Genomic DNA, 25,006 nt, shown 5'->3' with positions numbered 1-25,006 from the left:
CCTTCTAAGTGATTTTTCTCCCCTTTATTAAAAAAAGATTATACAATTTGGGCTCATAGTAAAAAATTCAAACAGTAGAACAGTGTGTACGTAGAAGGCATTCCCCACTCCCACTCCAGGAGTTTGGGTATCATTCTAGAAGTGTTCTGTCAATACATAAGCATTTTTCATTCAAACACACACACACACACACACACACACACACACACACACACACACACACACACGGGATCCCATATTCTATAATTTGTGTGTTTTAAAAAACCACCATATTTCATAGATATCTTTCCACTTAAGCACATTCGGAGCTCCATCATTTTTTTTTTTTTTTGAGACAGAGTTTTGCTCTTGTTGCCCAGGCTGGAGTGCAATGGCACTATCTCAGCTCACTGCAACCTCTGCCTCCCGGGTTCAAGCAATTCTCCTGCCTCGGCCTCCCAAGTAGCTGGGATTACAGGCATGCACCACCATGCCCAGCTAATTTTGCATTCTTAGTAGAGACAGGGTTTCTCCATATTGGTCAGGCTTGGTCTCAAACTCCCGATCTCAGGTGATCTGCCCGCCTCAGCCTCCCAAAGTGCTGGGATTACAGGCAAGAGCCACCATGCCCAGCACAGTCTTTTCAAAGACCAGATAATTTATTTAACCAACTGTCTAAAGATGGACATTGTGATTGATCACACTATTTTATATGTAACATTGAATGGAGTAGGTGAGTCCTAGGAAACATTCTCTCCTAAAAGTTTACATTTTTCATTGACTAGAAGTGACCAAAATAGATTCTACTGATGAGAAAAGACTTTTGAAAGCAGTATGGTCAGGTTGGCAGGTGAATGGCCTCAAGAGCTTAGGATTTCATTGCTACTGGAAGAACAAGACTATTCAGTTGTGAAACAATGATTTAGTCAAATACTGATGCTGTCTCAGATGAGTAACTGCAAATCACTTCAAAAGGTAGAAGGGTAGCTTAAATGTGAAAAAGGTTACTGCCACTTCATGTAGGGAAGATAACAAGCATTTGCAAATAGCAAAATAGAAAGAAATAAATGGTTTCAGTACAAGCTCTTATACTCACTTGGCATCAAAATAGTCCAAAATAAATCTGAGAACCACGGCAAGTTATAGCTGTGTTAATGACAAAATGTGATATTTACTGTTTAAATTCAGCAGCTGGGAGAATCCCCTTATAAGGAAGACAGAAAATACGTTTATATCCAGACTGCATTACTCTTTGGAAAAATATGACCAATCAGATTTTGGGTATTACTGTTACAACCTTTTCCTTCACCTCTGCATCATGGTGATCAACTAAAGCTCTTATTTTCTGGGCACATTCTTCTCCATGTAACAGGAAAAACAATGAACCTTCAGTGAAAGTAGGCTGCGCAGCTAAATGGCCTTCTATTTTGAGGCAGTTCTTTATATTCTGAAATAGTGTAAGTACTCGAAGAAGAATCTCCTTTGCTACGTGGCTGTCATAAAGGGAAAGGAATGATGAATCCACCTGAAATATGAAACAATGAGTATTATTTTATATTAACAATATATGAAAACTTTTTCATGTATATTTTTAACATTTTAAAACTACATTGAATAACTCACATTTAAAAATTTTTAAATTCACATTTAAAATGTATCTCACATTAAAAAAATTTTGTCATAGAAAACCCAAAATTGCATAACTTAGATGTATAAAACCTTATGTACCCCCACGCTGTAATACTAATGGAAAAAAGGGAGTGTTTCAGCTGGAAAAATACAATTTCCTTGGAATTTTAGAATGTGGTTATTTGGGAAAAACAACCATTTTCTTTTTTAAGATCATCATACGGTTTTCATGGGAACTCATTATTTCATCAAACATTTAGTGCCCATACACCACAGGGCACAGAGCTGGGTGGGGAATAGGGATGAGCAGATGAATACGATGGTTCCTCTTCTACAGGAGTGGAGCTCCATTCTATCCCAGCATTCAGAACACTTATCACAGCTTTTAATTACCTTGTTCACTTGTTATATATTTTTGTCCCTCCACTAGACTGTAAGCTTCATGAGGACATGTACCATGTCACGCTGTGCTCACTGGTGTGTCTCATCTAGCATATGCTGGGGACTCAGTACTGCTGTTTCAGTGGATACTAAGATACATGTAAACACAAACAGTTCAAGTATAAAATATGGGATGGCACAATTGTACCCAAAATTGGGTAGAGAAAGAAGTTATAATTTATTGTTGCTAGGGTGAATTTTTAAAAATGTTTTTCAAAAGTAAAAGAGGCTCATTGCAAAAAATTTAGGAAATTCATACATACAAAATGAATTTAAAAAACCACCTTTAATACTGCTCCTCAGAATCCCTGTTAACATTTTAGGCTAAATCTTTCCAGATCTGTCTGTCTGTTCAAATGTATATATGTGTATATTTACAAAATAAATATATAAGCTATTTACTTGGGCACGGAGAAGTCCTTCTGTCATGGCTGGATTTTCAGACAAATTCAAAAGCAGTTTCAAAACTTGCACCTGAAAGAAGATGATACTGGCTTATCTCAGACTGGCAAGCATGAATTTTCTCTCTCAGGCATGCTGTTCTCTCACCATGTCTTCCTGTTAAAGTCCTGCCTAAGCTTCCAGGCCTGGCTCAAATTCTCTCTACTCCAGGAAACCTTCTCTGTTCATTCTAAAGGTCTCACTCTGAACTCTTATAACACTTGGCACCACTCTTAGAGAACCTATCATAGAACAGTGTTATTTAAACCTCATTTTTCCAATTACACCGTTAGGGAGATAGAGAGAATATTGCAAATGTCTTGTACCACTCTTAGAGAACCTATCACAGAGATACAGGTTTTCTATCACACTGTTATTTAAACCTAATTTTTCCCAATTATAATGTCAGGGAGATAGAATATTGCAAATGTCTTCACCATCTACCCCCAACTCACATGCACATCTGAACAGTTGGTAAGCTTAACATCTGTTAAATACACGATCTTCATTATGATTACTGGTAAGTGAAGTATGGCCAGGCATGATGGTGTCGGCCTGTAGTCCTAGGTACTTGGGAAGCTGAGGGGGGAGGATCTCTTGAGCCTTCCCATCTCAAGGATGTTCAAGTTCAAGGATGTAGTAAGCTATGATTGTGCCTGTGAACGGCCACTGCACTCCAGCCTGGGCAATATAGTGAGACCCTTAGACCCCATCTTCACCCCCCACAAAAAAGAAATAAATATAATCTTTAAAACAACAACAAAAAAATCTCTCAAAGCTCAGCTCATTTCTACTTAAACTGTAAAAATTTTGGAACTGTTTGGTTACCAAGACTAAATAAATAACAATATGGCCCCTTTTGGTAAGCTACCATGAATTTTTGAGGTTATCTTAATGTGAAAGTGTTTTACAATCATATAAATAAGCACAGTGATAAAAACTGATAGATCGGTTGATTGATTGAGATGGGGGTCTCACTATATTGCTGAAGCTGGTCTTGAACTCCTGGCCTCAAGCAATCCTCTCACTTTGGCCTCCCAAAGTAACTAGGATTACAGGCATGAGCCACCATGCCCAGCAATGATATAAATAATAAGCAAATAAATGTTATCTAATGGGTGACTAGCTAAAATATCAGCATTCTTATCACTTATAACTGAAAAGTCAGTAATAACAAGACTCAAATAGAATGCCTCTTTTTTATTTATTAATTATTATTCTTAAGTTTTAGGGTACATGTGCACAATGTGCAGGTTAGTTACATATGTATACTTACGCCATGCTGGTGCGCTGCACCCACTAACTCGTCATCTAGCATTAGGTATATCTCCCAGTGCTATCCCTCCCCCCTCCCCCCACCCCACAACAGTCCCCAGAGTGTGATGTTCCCCTTCCTGTGTCCATGTGTTCTCATTGTTCAATTCTCACCTATGAGTGAGAATATACGGTGTTTGGTTTTTTGTTCTTGAGATAGTTTACTGAGAATGATGATTTCCAATTTCATCCATGTCCCTACAAAGGACATGAACTCATCATTTTTTATGGCTGCATAGTATTCCATGGTGTATATGTGCCACATTTTCTTAATCCAGTCTATCATTGTTGGACATTCGGGTTGGTTCCAAGTCTTTTAAAAACAAAGGCCATGTGAAACCATACTTTCTACAAGATACCTGGAACTAAAATAAGCATAGAGGGGGGTACTAACTCAGGGAAATGGGACAAATGTGCTCTTCACTAGAGCTGGGAAGGAACCTGGATATTATTTTAGAAAAATTTTTTATTACAAAGGCAACAGATGTTTACCATACCACTTTCAAAAAAACAGAAAACCAGAAAGAAAAAGAAAATTTACCCATATTTACATAACCAGAAATGATCACGATTAAGTTTTGGTATTTTCGGCCAGGTGTGGTGGCGCATGCCTGCATTCCCAGCACTTTGGGAGGCCAAGGTGGGCAGATCACTTGAGCTCAGGAGTTCAAGAGCAACATGGGCAACACGGCAAAACCCCGTCTCTACCAAAAATACAAAAATCAGCCAGGCGTGGTGGCATGTGACTGAAGTCCCAGGGAGGCTGAGGTAGGAGGATTGTTTGAGCCTAGAAGCTCAAGGCTGCAGTGAGCAGAGATCATGCCACTGCAATCTACCTGGGCAACAGAGTGAGATTCTGTGTCAAAAAAGAGAAAGAAAAGTTTTAGTATTTTCTTTTTGGTCTTTTATGCAAATATCCTGTATAGTCACAATTCCTTTGATCATGTTGTAGATACTAATTTATTTGAGGATGACATAATACTTTGCTTAATTTTACTGTTTTTATCAAATATTTCTTTATTTTTAGAAAATTACTACTTGGTCATCATAAAAATTTTAAGTAATGCAAAAGAGAACAAGGTAAAAACAAAAGCCACCATGCTTTTGGCCCCTTCCAATCCTCAGCAGTGTCCACTGGTAACATTTCTTGAATATGCAGAGATTGTCTTTTTCAAAGAGATGCTGTTAATAAATTAAGGCCTCTGGGGGTGAAAGAGTAAAGGAGACTTCTGACCCTTCTTTAGTGCACTCCGTGGAGGTCACTATCAGATCTCATCTGGCCTGACTGGCTATCAGCAACACTAGGAATAAGTGTTAGGAAAAAAACACCTGGCTCCAATGTCAATGAAGTTTCAATTAGAAAAATAGGAACAGGAGGTATGAAATAGGATGGTCCTGAACTTATGAAATAAGCCTGGATGAAGTCAAAATCTAAGACCCACTAATAGTCAATGAGGGCAGGTATACAACCAGGGAATAGCAACAGCAATAGCTATTTGGTATCCTGTATTAAAATCTGATGTTGCTATTCTTTGTAGAAGGGAGTTAAATATGAGAAAAAAATATATAAACAGTTAGAGTACAACTACAGATTAAACAAATATATGGATTTTGGTTTGAAACCATATTAAGACATTTTTTTTTCCTTGTCACATGCACCATCTTGTGGTGACACTAGGACATTTTAAACCATTAGTTTTGTTTTCATTGAGGATGTAACAAGCACACAGTTTATTTATGTTAATCCTCCACTATCTGCATTAAGTTATCAATCAGTGGTGTACCCAAACGGTTATTACAGTACAGTGAGATCCCTGACTTAAGCAAAATAAGATATTTAAACATTCATTTTAGTGGTTATTTACTGAGAAAATACCTAAATCAGACACACTTTCCCACTAACAAATGGATGACTATCCAAAAGTTCATTTGCAAGTTGGAACTTTAAACTCAATTTTTATGGAAAATCAATGTTGTAATTGTTAGGTATGTTCCAAGGCAGACCAAGAAAGCAAATTTTCTATCCTAGAAATACTGTACTAAGCAATGTAATGGAAAAACACAACACAACAAAACAAAAATAGAACATACTATTGTGGTCTGGGTCATCTTTTAAAAAGTCAAAAAATATATGAAAACACAGACGATGTCTGAGACAGATATATACAGCCCCAAGGCCAGACTTGCCTGGCTGAACTCAGCCTGGCTCTGGACTCAGAGTTCCTCCTGAGGTTCTGGGTAAAGCAGCTGCAGAGTCAGGCAGAGGAGAGATTTCTCCTACAGTGGCAACAACATACAGTAAAGAGGGAAGGAGTTTCCCCAGGGGTTCAGGGGCTGGAAGTTATCTTGTTCCACTGGAGACAGACATGTTGATGCATGTTGGAAACTGCCTGGGAATGGTGCAATATTGCTAGAAGACGACTCTTACATTTAATTTTCAATACCTTTTGGTACATCTTGGATCACATCCAAACAAGTTTGGCTATTGGAAAAGAGGAAAGTCCATGTACAAACACCTTGGAAACATAAAAGCAGGACTACAGTAAGACTCTCCTGTAATCACATCTTGATAAACTCAAAAATAACTGCAGTGATGTTGAATATTTGGAGTATGGCTTCACATTTGGTCTTTCTAAAATGCTTATGCATTTGTCTCTCAACTGTTCCAGAGAACACAGACTAACATGGTAAAAAGCCTTGATGAACAATCAACCCAACTTATCAGAACTTTTAATTAGCCTACAATCTATTTTTATGCTACTTTTTCTTGAAAAATGGCAATTGATAAGAATGCACACTAATATGAGAGATTTACTTAAGAAACTTTTTATAGGGCATCTCCTAAGGTCCTACTTAATTCAGCTCAATATCTGTTGCCTCTTATATCAACCTAACTGGACAGAGTGAAGCACTGAGACATCTTTCATATATTCAATACACTTCATTTACTACAGCTTAAAAGTTGTTTTAGAAATATTTTTCAACAAATAACTGAATCAAAAAAATGATTTGTTAACCCTGAGGTAAGCAAAATATTCAACTAACCACTACTATTACTCAGACTCCTTTTAATCACAATGTTCCTATATTTGGTGGGGGGAAGCTAGCTTCTCAGAAAACCAAATGAACAGGAATCTGTTGATAAGTGAAACAACAGATGGTTTTCACAAGTTAATTTTGCAATGGAATATTTGGGACTAAAAATAATATACTTTCTTGGGCCCATGTGAGTTTTTAATAAATCTTCCTCTTTGAGGCACATCAACTTAAGATAGGTGGCCTGCAAATACTATTTCAATGTTAATAAGCTTGACACAATAGCTCTTCATACCTTCGTGTTTCCATTTCCAGTAAGTAACACCTGGAACAGGTCTGTAATGTAACTGTGAAGCATGTGCTGGTGGTCATTGGTAACAGTCATGTTTGTCAACAATCTCAGTCCGGCCAGCTGCACAGCAGAGTTCAGAGGACCAGAGAAGACATCCTCACATACTTGACTGATGTATATCTGAAGGCAGGGGAGGAAAATGAGCATCTTAGAATCTCCAAAATTTTTCTACTGAACAGCCACTTTTCTGCACAGTGGAGTAGGGCTACTGCTCAGGATGGAACCGACTCCTCAAAAAATACATTTCTTTTTTTTTTTTTTTTTTTGAGACGGAGTCTCGCTGTCTCCCAGGCTGGAGTTCAGTGGCGCAATCTCAGCTTACTGCAAGCTCCGCCTCCTGGGTTCACGCCATTCTCCTGCCTCAGCCTCCAGAGTAGCTGGGACTACAGGCGCCCGCCACCATGCCCAGCTAATTTTTTTGTATTTTTAGCGGAGACGGGGTTTCACCATGTTAGCCACGATGGTCTCGATCTCCTGACCTCACGATCCGCCTGCCTCGGCCTCCCAAAGTTCTGGGATTACAGGCGTGAGCCACCGTGCCCGGCCAAAATATGACATTTCTATCTGGCCCTCAAAAGTTGTTGACTTTTTAAAAGCTTCCTTTGGTAATTCCAGGCACAGTGCTTAGCATTTTACAAATACTCCTCACTTAATCCTGAAGACAACTCTAATGAGTTGGGTGTTGTACTATTACGGCTATCTTGCAAACAAGGACTTTTAAGTCTTTAAAGAGCTCGGGTCCCCTGCCCAATGTCAGACAGCAGGTGGGGATGCAATAGCCAAGCCCAGAGATCATGCTGTTAACACCAGTGGCTTCTCCCTAGTTGGAGGCCTCCCATCTTAGTCCACCTTTCTGTTTCAACTGGTCTGCGGTCTGCGCACACTGGGATCAGGGAAGAAGATGTGAGGCTATTTTGTATCATAGTAATAAGTACCTTAGCAGTAGGGTCTAGAGAGCTACATCATTTCAGAAGTAAAGAATGGGAGGATAATGTGAAACAGAATCTTTCCCTAGAATTAATCCTATCAAAAGTAAGCAGAACAAAATTATACTTGGCCTAAGGTTCTTATTTACCTAGGGGTGTGTGTGTGTGTGTGTGTGTGTGTGTGTATATATATATATAAAATTCACTCCTTCATAATATTGTTAACTATCACTGGTAAAAAGTAATGCAATGCTGTAGTACTCTTGTATCATACATGACACAACTAAACTCAGTGTGATGGAAACTTTTCTGAAACTCTACTTTCTGTGTCTGGCCATGAGCTTTCTTTTTTTCTGGGGGGACAAGGTCTCACTGCCGCACAGGCTGCAGTGCCACCATGCCCAGCTAATTTTTGTATTCTTTGTAGAGACAGGGTTTCACCATGTTGCCCAGGCTGGTCTCAAACTCTTGAGCTCAAGTGATCTGCCTGCCTCAGCCTCCCAAAGTGCTGAGATTACAGGTGTGCACCACCATGTCCGCCCTGGCCATAAGCTTTCTAGCTTACAAAAATGATGTTTTACAGATAACTGCTAATCACTTAAGCAAATCTGAACTCCACCAAAAGTTCTAACTGCTAAGAAAATTTTCCTAATTTGAAGTGGTAAGTTACCAATTGTCCCATAAACAATTATTAATTTAAAAAAAATCCCAAATGTATCCATGTTACCATAGAAACTAAATGGCAGTAAAGCAATGAGAGATTAAACTTTTAATCTGGTTTCAAGATCTAAATTACATTTATTTTTAGAGACAGGGTCTCACTCTATCACCTAGGCTGGAGTGCAGTGGTGTGATAACAGCTCACTGCAGCCTCAAATTCCCTGTCTCAGACTCCTGAGTAGCTGGGATTACAGATGCATGCCACTATGCCCAGCTAATAAATTTTTTTTTTTTTTTTTTTTTTTTTTTTTTTTTTTAGAAATGGGGTCTCACCCAAACTGGTCAACACGGTGAGACCCCATATCTATTAAAAATACAAAAAATTACAAGCGTGGTGGTGGGCACCTGTAATCCCAGCTACTCAGGATGCTGAGGCAGGAGAATTGCTTGAACACAGGAGGCAGGGGTTGCAGTGAGCTGAGGTTGCACCACTGCACCCCAGCATGGGCAACAAGAGTGAGACTCCATCTCAAAACAAAAACAAACAAAAATAAAGAAATGGGGTCTCACTATGTTGCCCAGACTGGTCTTGAACTCTTGGCCTCCGGCAATCTCCTGTCGTGGCTCCCAAGTGTTGGGATTACAGGTGTGAGCCACCACGCCTGGCCCTAATTTACATTTGAAAGTCAACTGGTTCTCTTTGGTTACAATTTAATTATACATCCATCCTTTAAAAACATGGCATTTATTTAGCTCTTTATAAATCATATACTTCTGTAAGATGCTGATGTCTTTCAAAGCATTTCCTAAAATGTGTGGACTGTTTACATCCTTATTATATCTGAATCTTTTTACCATTTCAATTATAATAACAAGATTACCAAATAGACCAGCTTAGTTATTCCTGCAGCTGTGTCCACCTCATCTTGTTCTGTTCTCTTGGAAATCTCTCCTTCCCCAACTCTACCTGTAGGGTAACATTCTCAAGAGCCAGGTCAGACTCCACCTCTTACAGAAACTTTTGGATGAAATCTCTCCTTTCTATGTACTCAATCATGTTTTACTTACATTTTTCTTTAAAGGACTTTATTATGTTCTGCCTTGACTTACAATTATTTAAGGACTTGCCTTATCCTTCCTTCCACCTTTCTTAGAACAAGAGTTGCATCATGCTCATTTGTATACTCTGCACCACAAAGCAGGAGGTTTGATAAATATTGAATTGAAATAACATAATTTCCTAATATTGCATTTTTCTGCTGACATTATCTGACCCTGGCCTGGTTCCTTTAGCACCCTTAGATTAAACTGAACCCCAACTCCAAAAGTCTTGTTGGCTGCAAAAGTTAGAAGCAGCCTGGCCAGCCTCCTTCAGTGGAATATGAAGGAGCCCTTGCAGATTTTGATTCCCACTCTAGAGCTTTTATCTAGATGACCATGGCAACTGAAAAAAAGATGATGAGAGCTGTTAGAGTGTTTGAATTTGGTAGACCAGAAGTCCTGAAACTCAGTCAGATGTTGCAGTACCAGTTCCAAAAGACCATTAGTTGTAATCAAGGTTCATGCGTGTGGTGTCAACCCCATGGAGACATACATTTACTCTGGTATTTATAATAGAAAACCACCTTATTCTATGCTCAGATGTAACTGGGGTAATGGAAGCTGTTGGAGGGAATGCATCTACTTTCAAGAAAAGTGACAGTTTTCACTACCGGCACAATCTCTGGGAGCAGATTACGCTGTTTCCAAACTGCCTGAAAAACTGGACTTTAAAACAAAATGCTGCCATTGGTATCCCATATCTTACTGCATATTGAGCTCTGATTCACAGTGTCTGTATGAAAGCTGGAGAGTGTTCTGGTTCATGGGGCTAGTGGAGGAGCTACAGTAGTAACACGCCAAATTGCTAGAGTTTATGTCTTAAAGGTTTTGGGCACAGTCTTTTTGGGACAAAAAGACTTTTGCAAAATGGAGCCCACAAAGTGTTTAATTACAAAGAAGTTAACTATGTTGATAAAATTAAGAAATGTGTGGTAAGAAAGGAATTGATGTGATTATTGAAATAATAGCTAATATAAATCTTAGTAAAGATGCGAATTGTTTGTCATATGGAAGATGAGTAATAGGTGTTGGCAACAGTGGTACCATTGAAATAAACCCATGGGACACTATGGCAAAAGAGTCTAGTAAAATTGTCGTTACTCTATTTTCCTCAACCAAGGAGGAATCTCAGCAATTTGCAGCAGCCTGTCAAGCTGGAATGGAAATTGGTTGGCTGAAACCTGTAATAGGTTCTCACTATATGTTGGAGAGGTGGCCCAGGCTCATGAAAATATCTCTCACGGCAATGGGGCTACTGTAAAAATGATTCTTCTCTTTTGATGATTAATTCTTTCATGGATTTCAGAGGTTGTCTTTTGCCCAGTTTTACTTACACAATCTTTTGTTTAATTAACATTCATTTGATCCAGTGAGTTTCTTATGTGAAAAAAGTAAGATTTTTCTTTGGAGAACTAAGCAAGTAGAGTAAAATTTATTTTATGGCTGGCAATATTTTTTTTTACCTTCTATTTCAAATCAGGAAATCTTCATAGTACAAAATAGCATGCTAGTGGTCTTTTGGCATTGGAGTGCATTCCAGAAATTCTTAACTGATACTTGATTAATTCTATACCTTTGATTAAAACATGCTAATTCAAAATAAGCGTTCTCAATTTCCAAGGACTTCCAATCCTACTTACTTTCATAAAGGTTCTTTAGTCTCTGATTAGCCATAACTGTATTGGACTCTAAAGATTTTCTGGACTAAAAAAAGACCCCTATTCCAAACTAATCTCATCTGGATCTATACGTCTTGTGGAAGGGCAAGAACACATAATTTCCAGGGCACTTTGCTAGTTTTCCAATATTTCTCCAAATATTAGAATATCCACTTCATTGGATATTCTAATTGATTGTCAATGACCCCATATATTCTGTGAGGACAGCAGCCTTATCTTTGGTATGACACTTGGTACATAGCCTCCAAACTGGTAATACTTCTTGACTGATCAGATTTTCAAAGTAGATTTAGAGTTACCTGTTTGTGTGATGGGGGTCATATATTTTTATTGAAATTAATAAGCTCACCAATTTGACACATAAGAATGGTCTGCTTTTGCTTCATAGCATAGTAATCTGTAATTCTGTAGAAAATTAAATTTTCTAGTCTATATAGTACTTGCCTCTCATCACTTCTGCATAGCTCCTCACAGTTACTGCTTAACAGTGTTTTGGGCTGGAAGTCTTTATCTAAACTAAATACAGAGATTACCTCTTACAAATCTTGCCATCAACATTATATTCAAGGAAATAAAGTTTGGTTATTTGTAGTTTTTTTCTTCATATGAGCACATCCTCCTGTCTCTTGTTTCGTGATTGTCTTGACCTGATTTGTTCTGTTGACTGACAATTTCTGGTTTGAACATGGGAGTCCTGTTTCAATAATAAACATAAAACACTGCTCTTTTCTATAACCAAGGGGTATCACTGGGTTCTGGCTATATATGCCATGGCTGAAGTGTTTTAACTGTTGGCATTTACCAAGTTAACTATTTTTTTTACAGGTTAACTGCCTCATAAATAACATTTTTGAAAAAGCATTAAAGCAATGTCAGTAACGTAGGTTAGCATTTTATGTGCATCCTAAAATGGAGGATTTCTCCCCATACAACAAGATAAAGGAACAGTTATTCTGTAAAAGTCAGTTTAATCTATTTGCACATTTGCCTCATCCATTGAAAGAGCTAAAGCATACAGTGACTTAACATTTTGCAATACACTCATATAGTACACTTAATTTCAAAGGCAAAACTAGCCAAACTGTATGCATTAACAACCATATTTATGAATATGTAGCATCGGATATGCTCCCTGAATGAATCTCTTGTAATACTAGTTCTAGTTCTAGCGCAGTCTTGTCCCAACTTTCAGCCAACTATATTCACTATTTGGTTGGTGCCTATAGCCTTAAGGCTATTACTGTCACCAGTGCCTGTCCCTGATGTAGAGGATAACCTGTAGAATAAACAAGCATTATTTTACTGAAACAAAAGTCTTATTGTACCTCTTATTGGCTAGTTCAGGTCCCTCCCTCTTCTGTCTTATTCTCCATTCCTCTAAAGGTAATCCTTGGCTGTAAAATTACAAAGGATAGTCTACTAAAGTTTCATTACTCATCTTTTTGTTATTTTTTATTTATAGAAAACCTTATACATTTGTGATTTTCAGTCAACTTACCTTTATCTTGATTTGATTTTCAACATTCACACTCAGGTTATTTAGTGCATTTAAAGCTTTCTCTTTAATACTCTGGTTGGAATGGTTGATTTTGTTTGCAACAATTGGAATACCACCCAATTCACGAATAATAGCCTACGAGGGGGAAAAAAAAAAAAGCAGGACTGGGACTTCAGTATGCATCTCCGTTCACTGAATTCTTTGCATCCACAAATACAATTAAAAATCAACGGCTTTTTGGGAATATCTTTCCCATATACAAATATTTAATTCATATTTAAAAAAAATCTCACTACCCATACTTTTATAGGTAAAGAAAATCCATTGAAAATAAGATTATTAAGATATATAATTATTTAAACTACAATGTTGAGAAATACAATAAAAATTTATAGAGATACTATAACGATCTTGAAGCAACTTACAAATAAAATTATTTTTCTTTGAGATGAGTTATATGACTTCTCCATTATAGGCAAAACTGGAAAAGTGTTATAATTTAGAATACTAAAGTTAGTGTTTTGGATTTAGAATACTAAAGTAGTGTTTTGCTAACACGTATTATTTGAAACACTAATCCCTCAAAATGTTAAGAGATGTTCCATAAAAATAAGGGGGGGTGGTTTCCCATGGTTAGCTAAGTTTAGGAAAATCTGAGTATAACAAGAGTAAGCATGTTTCTTTAATATGTCCATGTGCATTGGGAATCTTGAAGAGGGGTGTGTTGACGATAGTATGTCTATGAACTAAACACAAAAAAAGGGTCATTTTTTCAGCAGTGGAAGTGGTGGGAACGCACTGATATCTTGCAGAATCAGGTTCCACACAGTTTGAAAAATGGTACCCAGGGCCAGGCGCAGTGGCTCACACCTGCAATCCCAGCACTTTGGGAGGCCGAGATGAGTGGAACACTTGAGGTGAGGAGGTAGAGACCAGCCTGGCCAACATGGTGAAACCCCATCTCTACTAAAAATACAAAAATTAGCCAGGTGTGGTGGCCGGTGCCTGTAATCCCAGCTACTGGGGAGGTTAAGGCAGGAGAATCGCTTGAACCTGGGAGGAGGTTACAGTGAGCTGAGACTGCACCACTGCACTCCAGCCCGTGCAACAGAGTGAGACTCTGCCACAAAAAAAAAGAAAAAAAAAAAAAAAAGAAGAGAAATGGTACCCAAATATTCAGAGGGAAAATAATCTGGGATGTCTTACAGTTAGTTGCAATACTATGTTACCATGTGCTTTTGGCTCAAACATTGAAAGAATTAAATTGCTTTAATTCTTGTAAGAAAAATATGCTAAAAATTATTCTTGTCAAATGAAGACATGCTATTCTAGCAGGAAAAAAGAAAAAGACTGCCAAAATCTACTTCTTAGAAATAGCTCAATACTCCATTTTACCGTTAAGGGTGATCTTAGCATTAAAAGAGAAATAAACTTTCCCTTTACAATTTCAAGTTCTTTCGAAGGACTTGCAGTTACTAGAAAAGTTTTTTTTTTTTTTTAACTGTATTGTTAAAGCAGATTAAGGTACTATAATTGATGGTGAGGGCACTGACCCCCGCTGCTCAAGAAAGTCCTTCTTCTCCAGTGGGTACTGGCCTACTCTGACTACAACTTATTTTAGAGGAATACAAAATTATGCCATCAGAAATACTCCTTTAAAGGCAGGCTAACACATTAATCACTAGCTATTGTTTTTGCTTGTCTAGTGGCTCTCTTTCCACGGGGGCAGATGTGGCATCTCCTCTGTCCCACACAGTCCCTGCTGGGATTGTTGTTCACTTGTATTCACAGCCATCCCTGCTACTTAGCTGCAGGATGCTCATGTGAACCAGGCCTCAATAAATATGGGCCATGGTCCCTCGACTGATCCAGAAATTGCCCCGGAGATTGATCCAAAGGGTTAACACTGGATCCTAGAAGAACAACTGTACCTTTTGGATAATGAGCTACAGAGATGAAGGCTTAGAGAGGCTAGTGGCTTTCTTTCAACCCTGGTGAAGAAAACCACTTTGTGGCCAGAAAGATAAAGACTAGTACATAAAATTGAGCGGCCATAAGCAAAGCCAAAAGGTAGAGAAAGAGAGAACTCTGGGAACTCTGCAACCTTGAACTGGACTCAGTTGTGCCTGAAATCAATGCTATTCTTCGCTGTCCAAGTTAGCTGAGCTCAATATTTTCCCTTTTAGGCTTAAAATAATTTAAAGTGAATTCTGTCATTTATAACTGAAAGAGTACGTAATGCACAAAGATTCTCTATCTCCCTATACATTTATAGGGCTTTACAGTAAACCTTGCCATTCTGGAGAAAGCTGGGCTAAAAAAAACTATAAATTCAAAATAATTTTGTACTTATGACAATGTTAACAAAGGGCATTGGCTGAAAACAATTACGAAATTTTGTTTTAACTATTTTTTCATGCTGGAGGGTTGTGAGGAAGAGTAGGAAGAAGCACCTGTTCAAATTAAGCTCTTTAGTCTTAGTGTTAAGTCTCCATTTGCAGGAGCCATTTACATTGATTAGTGGTTATCAGAGTGTGGTCCAGGGACCATCAGCATCAGAATCATATTCATAAGACCGATATACAATTTAAAGTATGTACTTAAATGTTAGATGCATTCATTGTTTTACTGAAGCACTGCTGAATTTTAAATAATTTAAAAGGCCATGAAATGGTAAACGTTGATTAGATATACTTACGAATGTGATGCCAGTGATCAACTTCATAGGGATCTATAATCACATTAATAATCATATCACTATTAGGCTGTGTTTTTCAGAAGTAAACAAACATTATATTTTAAGTATAAGTAGCCACATTGCACAGATGAGGAAATTGAGGGTCTGAGAGGTTAAGTAATTTATTCAGGGTCACAATTACTGCTAGTGTGTAAGAATGTAAAGAGCTTGCTTGCTGAGTTGAGGTACTTACTTGGTTAACTGAAAAGGCTGCATTGTTACCCAAAGTAATCAAAACTCTTTCAATAATTACAGGATCCTCAGCTGACTCCAGCAGGTAAAGGAGTTTCTGAAGTTGTTCAGCATTTAGAACATCATCATATGAACCATCAGTTAAGTCTTCTGCATAAGAAGAAAGTTATTTGAAGTTAAGCTAAAATCAATACGAGGTTATTTTTGAAACAGGCTCTCACTCTGTCACCCAGGCTGGTGTGCGGTGGCACAATCATGGCTCACTACAACCTTGATCTCCTGGGCTCAAGTGATCTTCCCGCCTCAGCCTCCCAAGTAGGTAGGACCTGTGGTCCTAGCACATGCACCACACCCGGCTAATTTTAAACATTTTTTGTACAGATGGGGGTCTCACTGTGTTGCCCAGGCTGGTCTCAAACTTCTAACCTCAAGCAGTCCTCCTGCCTTGGCCTCCCAAAGTGGTGGGATAACAGTATGAGCCACTGTGCCCAGCCTGTTTTTTTTAAATTTTTAAAACAATATCGAATACATACTTGTATGGCAGGCACAGTATTAAGCACTTTACATCCTTAGGAAGAAGATACTTGTAGTACTCTCAAATTACAGCTGGGAAGTGTAGGCTTATAGATACCAAGAAATTAGTCAATGGTCACTTGGCATATGGCTGTTAGTAAGACACTTCATGCAAATACTATATACCTCAAATGCTGATAACATTTTGTTTCTCCTTTTAAAAACGAGGTACACCCATCCAATGAACACTTACCTATACAGAGATTAATTAGGAAATATGATTTGCATTAAGCAGATCTTTTCTGAGCACATCAGATAGAAGGAAAGCTATGAGAGTAAACCAATCTTGTTGCTAGTGTGGCATTTTTGTTTGATTTATACAAGGCATGATGACTAGGATCCTAGAATAATAGTCCTGCTGGCGGTGATGACAAAAGGAAAGCTGACATTTTGAGGAAGAGCTAGGATAGCCAAATGCTGGATCTGCTCAATGATGTTTAAACTTATGGCTTTACCTTAAAAAAAATCCTCTTTACAGAAATCACCACAGGAAGAACAGAAGCCATTTTATAACACTCTTATTGGGGTGGTGGGGGGAGGGGAAAGGGTAGGTGAGGAGGAGGTTACACAACAATAGGTGTTACATGATCTCAAATCTGTGTTTTTTCTTAAAACACACAAAATTGTTAGGCTGGGCATAGCAGCTCATCTCTGTAGTCCCAGCACTTTGGGAGGCAGGAGAATCACTTCAGGCCAGTGGTTCGAGACCAGTCTGCACAACATAATGAGAACCTGTCTCTATTAAAAAAAATAATAAGTAAATAAAATTGTTAAAGGTGATTATTTTTGGGTAGTGGGATTATGAAGGACTTTTATTTTCTACCCTGTACTCAACAGTACTTTTTTTTTTTTTTTGCAATAAACAGGTATTATTTCTGTAATTAAAATAACTAAGTATATTGCTCAAAGAAGAATCACACACACACACGCACACACACAAAAATAAAGGGACAAGTATAGATTATAGATGGGAAACAATATGTGGTACGTGATATATAATATGTGATGCCCTGAGGAAGCCAAATAAGAAATGTTAAGAAAATGTCACAGCTTCAAAGCTAGAATATTCTCACTACCAAGTCTTAATCAAGACCTTTTACTTTTGAATACACTGTTGGCCTCATTAATACCTTATAAAATAGGGTTTCACCCAAAGAATACTTGAAAAGATAAAGGAAAGAATGATAAAAACACAGCTTTTTAGAATGGAAAGAATTTGGGGTTCATCCAAACCTCTTGTTTTACACAGGAAGAAACTGAAGCCAGGATTGTTCAAGGATCTGCCTAAAGTCACAGGGGTAGCTAGTAGCAGAAATCACAGAAATGAAAAATCAAAGTTACAAGTAAGTCACTTACTATTTTTGGGGGTCTCAGTTTTCTCATCTGCAAATAAAAGGGTTGGCTTAATACTGTAACTGGCTCCAGAGTTTCCTACACAGCCCTGAAGTTGTATGATTTCATATACACATGCATACATACACGTGCACATGCATGGCAGAAATGTGATAAATTTAACTCATCCATATTTGAGATATTTCAAAATCATACCACTTTGTTATATGTTATCTCATGAAGTCATTTTTAAAAAGCTTATAGACTGGGTGCAGTGGCTCACGCCTGTGAACCCAGCACTTTGGGAGGCTGAGGCGGGCAGATCACTTGAACTGAGGAGTCTGAGACCAGCCTGGCCAATATGGTGAAACCCCATCTCTACTAAAAACAGAAAAAAATTAGCCGGGCGTGGTGGAGGATGCCTTGTAATCCCAGGTACTCGGGAGGCCGAGGCGGGAAAATTGCTTGAGCCTGGGAGGCAGAGGTTGCAGTAAGCCCAGATTGCACCACTGCACTCCAGCTTGCGTGACAGTAATGAAACCTTGTTTTTGTTTTTGTTTTTAAAAAAGAGAGAGCTTATAGATGTATAAATTCTTTATAAATAGCCATTTAAAATTTTTCTAGGGATTAAATCACTAACGATAAAATTTCACGGTGTTGTATCACAGAATTCTCACTTGGTGGGAAGAGGCACAATGTGGTAGTTAAAACTAAGCCAAGGCTATGGGGTCAGGTTGTCTAGTTCAAATTCCCAAATAAGCTACTTACCAGGTAAGAGACTTAGGCTCTCTCAGCCTCAGTTTACTCATCTGCTAAGTGGGAGTTAATAGTGCCTACCTCAAAGCACTTTTGTACCTAGAATATTTAAAGTGACTAGTATATTATTTTCATTAATGGGACACATAGCTGATTAATAGCAAAAGTGGCTTTAGAATCCAGATCTTTTTACTCCTACATTACTCTTTCCTCTCAACCATTATTCCTCCTAGTATATTAAAATAATGAGCCTAGCTGAATGCGGTGGCTCACACCTGTAATCCCAGCACTCTGGGAGGCTGAGATGGGCGGATCACGAGGTTAGGAGTGCAAGACCAGCTTGGCCAAGATGCTGAAACCCTGTCTCTACTAAAAATACAAAAATTAGCCAGGCATGGTGGCACATGCCTGTAATCTCAGCTACTCGGGAGGCTGAAGTAGAAGAATTGCTTGAACCTGGGCGGCAGAGGTTGCAGTGAGCCGAGATCCCACCACTGCACTCCAGCCTGGGCAACAGAGCAAGACTCCATCTCAAAAAAATAAACAAATAAATAAAAAATAAAATAAAATAATGAGCCTATACTTTAATTCTATATATTCTCTTTGAATTCTAATAAAAACCATTTATCGGCCCAGCACGGTGGCTCACACCTGTAATCCCACCACTTTGGGAGGACAAGGCAGGCAGATAAGCTGAGGTCAGGAGTTCGAGACCAGCCTGGCCAAGATGGTGAAACCCCGTCTCTACGAAAAGTACAAAAATTAGCCAGCAGTGGTGGCACATGCCTGTAGTCCCAGCTACTCGGGTGGCCGAGGTAGGAGCATCACTTGAACCTGGGAGGCAGAGGTTGCAGTGAGCTGAGATCGCACCACTGCACTCCAGCCTGGGCGACAGAGCAAGACTCCGTCTCAAAACAACAAAACAAAACAAAAACCATGTATAACTTCTTAGTAAAGAAATGTAAAACTTAAAACTCTAAAAATTTTACAGGAGGGCGATCATCAAATACTCAGCTCTTCCACTGGTGAGTTTTTGGACTGCTATTACACAGGTGAGGAGTCAAACATGTGTTCTACTTTCCATCTAGCTCTGTGCCAACAAGACTGTGAAAGAATCTTAGGCTCGGTGGTTTGTGGTCTCCTCCAGTAAATCAAGGAGAAATTACAATTCTCAAAGGGAATGAAAAGTGACTACCACATTATAACGCAGCAAGACAAATTTCAAGATAACTGTCATGGTTCAGAATCTTTCCAACTGGGAACACAATATGCCTGTTTATGTAGTCTTAGGCCCTTCAGTAAATTATCTTCTCACTACAGGAACTCCTAGTTTTTAAAGTGAATTCCTAATTTTTAAAGTTTTTATAGCTATCATGAATGATATATATTTTTTGAAACAGGGTCTCATTCTGTCAAATAAAATATTTTCAATTAAAATTTTGAATTGTTACTGCATGTATACAAGAAGTTATTGATTTGGGTATATTTACTTGTACTCAAGATATTTTATTAAACTCATTGCTTCTAGTAGTTAGTTAATTCTCTTGGATTTTTCCAAGTAAATCATTATGCCACCTACGATTATAATTCTGCCTCCAATATTTATGCATGTTGTTTTGTTATCAAGCGATGACTCCAGAAGAACGTTGAATAGTAGCTGTGATAGCAGACACCCTTCTCTTGTTCTTGAGTTTGATAAGGATGCGACTAACTAGTGTGTCTATTAAATACGATATTTGCTTTTGGGTTTTGATGGATGTACTTGATCAACTTAAGAACATTTCCTTCTATTCCTTACTTGCTGCAAGTTTTTATCAGAAATGATAAAAAATTTTTTCTTTTTTTTTCCCAAGTCTTCAGCTATGGAAAGAAATATTTTAATGCCTTTTTATTATGAGGTCATCATGTGGCTTTTCCTTTTTCTAGTATGACTCCTCCTTCCATGTCCATTTGGCCTTGGTATATTATTACTTTAATCCCCTGATAGATTTGACTTGCTAATATTTTAAGATTTTTATATCTTTATTCATAGTTGAGACAGATTTATAGTTTTTCTTACCATCCTTGTCAGGTTATGACGTTAGATTGTTGGATGAATTGGGACTGTTTCCATCTTTTTCAATGCTCTCAAACCACGTTAGTACAAAAATTATTTTAATTTTTTTTTTTATTTTTTAAGACAGAGTCTTGCTCTTTTGCCCAGGCTGGAGAGCAGCGGCACAATCACAGCTTACTGCAGCCTTGACCTCCTGGGCTCAAGGAATTCTCCCAAAACAGCCTCCTGAGTAGCTAGGACTACAAGTGCACACTACCATGCCTGGCTAATTTTTCTATTTTTTGTAGAGATGGGGTTTCACTATGTTGCCCAGCCTGGTTTTGAACTCTGGGCTCAAGCGATTCTTCCACCTCAGCCTCCCAAAGGGATTAGAGGTGTGAGTTTAAAACAAAGAAAAGATCGCCACTGCACTCCAGCCTGGGCGACAAAGCAAGACTCCATCTCAAAAAAAAAAAACAAAAACAAAACAAACAAAAAACAAAAGATCATCTTCTGAAATCTAAGCATGATGATGACTGTATTAGTCCATTCTCATGCTGCTATGAAGAACTGCCCGAGACTGGGTAATTTATAAAGGAAAGAGGTTTAATTGATTCACAGTTCCGCATGGCTGGGGAGGCCTCAGGAAACTTACAATCATGGTGGAAGGGGAAGCAAACACTTCCTTCTTCATAGGCAGCAGGAAAGAGAAGGAGTGCAGAGCAAAGGGGGAAGCCCCTTATAAAACCATCAGATCTCCTGAGAACTATCACCAGAAGAGCATGGGGGGGAGGGGAACTGCCCCCGTGATTCAATTACCTTCCACCGGGTCCCTCCCACGATGTAGGGATTATGGGATTACAATTCAAGATAACATTTGGGCCGGGCACGGTGGCTGATGCCTGTAATTCCAGCACTTTGGGAGGCTAAGGCAGGCACATCACCTGGCCAACATGGTGAAACCCTGTCTCTACTAAAAATACAAAAAAAATTCGCCAGGCACATGGTGTGTACCTGTCATCTCAGCTACTCTGGAGGCCGAGGCAAGAGAATCGCTTGAACCCATGAGGCGGCGGTTGCAGTGAGCTGAGATCATACCACTGCACTCCAGCCTGGGAGACAGAGTGCGACTCCGTCTCAAAAAAAAAAAAAAAAAAGATGAGATTTGGGTGGGGACACAAAGCCAAACCATACTGATGATGAAATGAGCATTTCTCAAGTCTTCTTCAATGATAAAGGAGTAGCTTCAGGAAGAAGGGACTGTGAGCAAATTATTTTTTAAGCTGCCTTACCTAAGATAATGATGATTATGGGAACTGTTAAGTTTAAGTTTAAAAGACTGTCCACATTCATCAGATTGAGTCAGTATAACTGAGAAGATATCTGAGTCCAGGACACCTTCCCAATGTACTTATACAAAGATATCTCTGACATGGGCAAAGACAACAAATTAGGCCTTGTAAATGCTATGATTTGAATGTCTCCTGCGAAACTCATGTCGAAACTTAATTCCCAATGTGGCAGTATTGAGAGGTAAGGCCTTTAAGAGGTGACTGGATCATGAGGGGTCTGTCCTCATGAATGAATTAATCCATTCATGGATTAATGAGCAGGACTGGTGGCTTTATAAGAACAAGAGACCTGAGTCAGCATGTTAACACACTTGCCCCTCTGGCCTTGGGATGCCCTATGCTACAACAAGAAAGCCCTTACCAGCTACGGACCCTCAATCTTGGACTTCTCAGCTTCCATAACTCTAAGAAATAAATTTCTTTCCTAATAAATTACCCAGTTTCAGATATTCTATTCTAAGCAACAGAAAATGGACTAATACAGTAAGGGTAAATACAAATCTTAAAAAAAAAAAAAGCTGAATTATACCTAGAGGCAAAAGTGAAAGAGACCTTCCCCTTCCACTCCCTTTTTCTTAAAGCATTCCCTCGTGCAAACTTGTAATTATAAATCCTTTATTGGCCAGGTGAGGAGGCTCAATCCTGTAATTCCAGCACTTCGGGATGCTGAGGCAGGAGCACTGCTTAAGCCAAGTTCAAATCAGCCTGGGCAACATGGTGAAAACTCGTCTCCTAAAAAAAATAGAAAAATTAGCCAGGTGTCGGTGTGCACCTGTAGTCCTAGTTACTTAGTGGGGTGAGGTGGGAGGAGCCCAGGGAAGTGGAGGCTGCAGCTGTGATTGATTGCGCCGCTGCAGCTGTGATTGTGCCACTGCACCGAGCCTGGGTGACAGAGCGAGTCCCTGTCTGAAAACAAAACAAAACTCCTTTTTCTGCTTCTCTGATACAAATGTAAATCTTTTTGTTTGTTTGTTTTTTGTTTTTTGAGACAGAATCTTGCTCTGTCGCACAAGCTGGAGTGCAATGGTGCAATCTTGGCTCACTGCAACCTCTGCCTCCTGGGTTCAAGTGATTCTCTTGCCTCAGCCTCCTGAGTAGCTGGGATTACAGGCACCCACCGCCAAGCCCGGCTAATTTTTGTATTTTTAGTAGAGATGGGGCTTCACCATGTTGGTCAGGCTGGTCTTGAACTCCTGACCACATGATCCGCCTGCCTTGGCCTCCCAGAGTGCTGGGATTACAGGTGTGAGCCACCACACCCAGCCTGTAAATCTTTTTAAAAGTGAAATAAGCATTTGGCCAGTTTTACAGCCCAAGAAAGACTTTCTTAAAAGCTTTGGAGCCTACTGTTTGAAAGTGTACTCTTTGAAACCTACTCTTCCAGGAAGATAGAGCCCCAATCTCCCCAACTCTGTTGAGTTTTTAGCCTGGGCACCTGGTTCCACATCATAAAGATATTTTTATTTTTCCTCTGGATAAAGGCAATTAGATAACAACCACCCCAATTACCAGTAAATTTAGGATAAACTACATGTAGCAAATGGTACTGTCAAGTCCTCTTACCTAAGGACAAATTATTTTTTATCTTGAGAACACGTATGTAATATGAAATCGGTTCTATCTGTCCAGCTACATTTAAAGGAATTAGAATTCTTCCTGCTATCCCATTAGCAAATTGCCCGTGATGTGTGAGGCAATTTAGTTTGTGCTTATTCAACAATGAAGCTGTTTAGCTCTCTTCTACAATTGTGGACAGGAGTTTCTTGGATGGCAGATATGATATTTTAAATTATTTCCCTAACAGCTTCCATGATGTGAAACATGCCTTTGGAGGGTTTTAATGTACCGATCAACTTTTGGACAGAAACCGAATCATGCATTTGTCCGCTGGGAGGGTGTGTCTCGCGCAGACAACTGTTCCCATTTCCAAAACACACACCAGGCTGCGAGGTCTTGGACCACTGTGACTCCCAGGTACCTCCCGTCTGAGGCCGGGCCGAGCGCCCGCACAACTGACCCTCTGACGTCCCTTCTTCCAGGGCACCTGCAAGCAGAGATTGACCTATGGCTCTGGGCCCCTCAACAGCCCTTCCACAATCGGGAGAACCCCTTTAGTTACACAAAGGCCCGGAGCAAGCTTTAAAATGAGAGGCCATCAACAGGTTTTTAAGAAATCTAATCCTCCGCTGTGACGCGGAGCTCAGGCAGGAAAGCCAGGGCAAGTTTTCATACCAGTATAGTCAGCAAAGGGGCGGCGGGGGCGGCGCAGCACCCTGCACTCACACAAGTACTGCCTCTCCCTCTAGCTCGGCTCCTCATTTTACCCCGAGCACACGCAAGCCACCACCCCGGCCTGGGGAGCCCCCCTGCCCAGTCCCCGCTCACCTGCCGGAAACCCCGCGGTCCCACCTGCGGACTTCGAAGAGCGTATCCCGAGCTCGCGGTCGCCCCGCCGCCGACCCCGGGTCAGCCTGTAAATGCAGTAGCAGGCGCCCGCGCCGAGCAGCAGGCCCGCCGCCACCCAGCCCGCGCCCCGGGGGCCACCCATGCTGCCGCCGCGGCAGAGCCGCAGCGCCGGGCCAGGGCAGGAGGCTCGCGGGGGCCAGCGCAGGAGGCTCGCGGGGGCCAGCGCGGAGGTCTCCAGCGCACGCGGGCCTAGCCGCCACAGCAAACGCCACCTGACCTGGATGTGGAGAAAGGAAATGGGGTCTGAGCTCCGCCTCCCGGAAACGGCCTAGCTCAAAGCCTATAACCGCCCACTCCAGCCCTGCGCGTCCCGGCGGCTTCTCCCAAGCGAGGCGGGGCGGTGCGGGGCGCTGCACACCGGGAGGGGCGGGTCGGACGGTGCGCCCCACGCGGAGACGCCGGGGCCCGCAACCCAGAGCCGAGCTTCCCGTCTCTTCCCCCGGGGCGTGAAGCAACCATTCCTCTCTCCCGCCCCTGGCAGCGGAGCGCGGGGCGGTGCCACGCCCA

General features: G+C 40.1%; 1 protein-coding gene and 1 pseudogene across 9 annotated transcripts; one reads left to right on the top strand and one right to left on the bottom strand.

Annotated features, from left to right (window-relative positions):
- Positions 1–9: 9 nt before the first annotated feature.
- On the bottom strand, positions 10–25,000 carry ARMC10 (armadillo repeat containing 10). 9 transcript variants are annotated; one of them, XM_034964689.3, is made up of 9 exons: positions 24,858–24,973; positions 24,419–24,716; positions 23,973–24,077; positions 15,987–16,135; positions 15,755–15,787; positions 13,057–13,191; positions 7,136–7,312; positions 2,452–2,523; positions 10–1,504 (listed from the first exon to the last, which is right to left on the bottom strand). In XM_034964689.3, exons 2-9 carry the CDS (start codon positions 24,579–24,581, stop codon positions 1,250–1,252), a joined length of 1,089 nt encoding a protein of 362 aa, XP_034820580.1. In that variant the 5' UTR covers positions 24,582–24,716; positions 24,858–24,973; the 3' UTR covers positions 10–1,249. The 9 variants fall into 9 exon arrangements, with proteins under 9 accessions (XP_034820580.1, XP_063462389.1, XP_063462390.1 ...); XM_063606319.1 differs by lacking the exon at positions 23,973–24,077 and having other exon boundaries at positions 24,858–24,969; XM_063606320.1 differs by lacking the exons at positions 15,755–15,787; positions 23,973–24,077 and having other exon boundaries at positions 24,858–25,000.
- Positions 7,319–13,048, top strand: LOC117981061 (quinone oxidoreductase-like; annotated as a pseudogene).
- Positions 25,001–25,006: the final 6 nt, after the last annotated feature.

The sequence above is a fragment of the Pan paniscus genome, chromosome 6, assembly GCF_029289425.2.
Source record: "Pan paniscus chromosome 6, NHGRI_mPanPan1-v2.0_pri, whole genome shotgun sequence".
Lineage (NCBI taxonomy): Eukaryota > Metazoa > Chordata > Mammalia > Primates > Hominidae > Pan > Pan paniscus.
Note: the sequence above shows the minus strand (reverse complement) of the source record. Positions and strands in the feature narration are given on the sequence as shown.

Excerpts from the sequence above, each read along its gene's own strand:
- ARMC10 (XM_034964689.3), bottom strand. The coding sequence starts at position 24,581 with ATGGGTGGCCCCCGGGGCGCGGGCTGGGTGGCGGCGGGCCTGCTGCTC. Across the intron at positions 2,524-7,135 it reads CTGGAAATGGAAACACGAAG|GTGCAAGTTTTGAAACTGCT; the intron begins GTATGAAGAGCT and ends ATCTTCTTTCAG. Across the intron at positions 1,505-2,451 it reads AAGGACTTCTCCGTGCCCAA|GTGGATTCATCATTCCTTTC; the intron begins GTAAATAGCTTA and ends TTCATATTTCAG.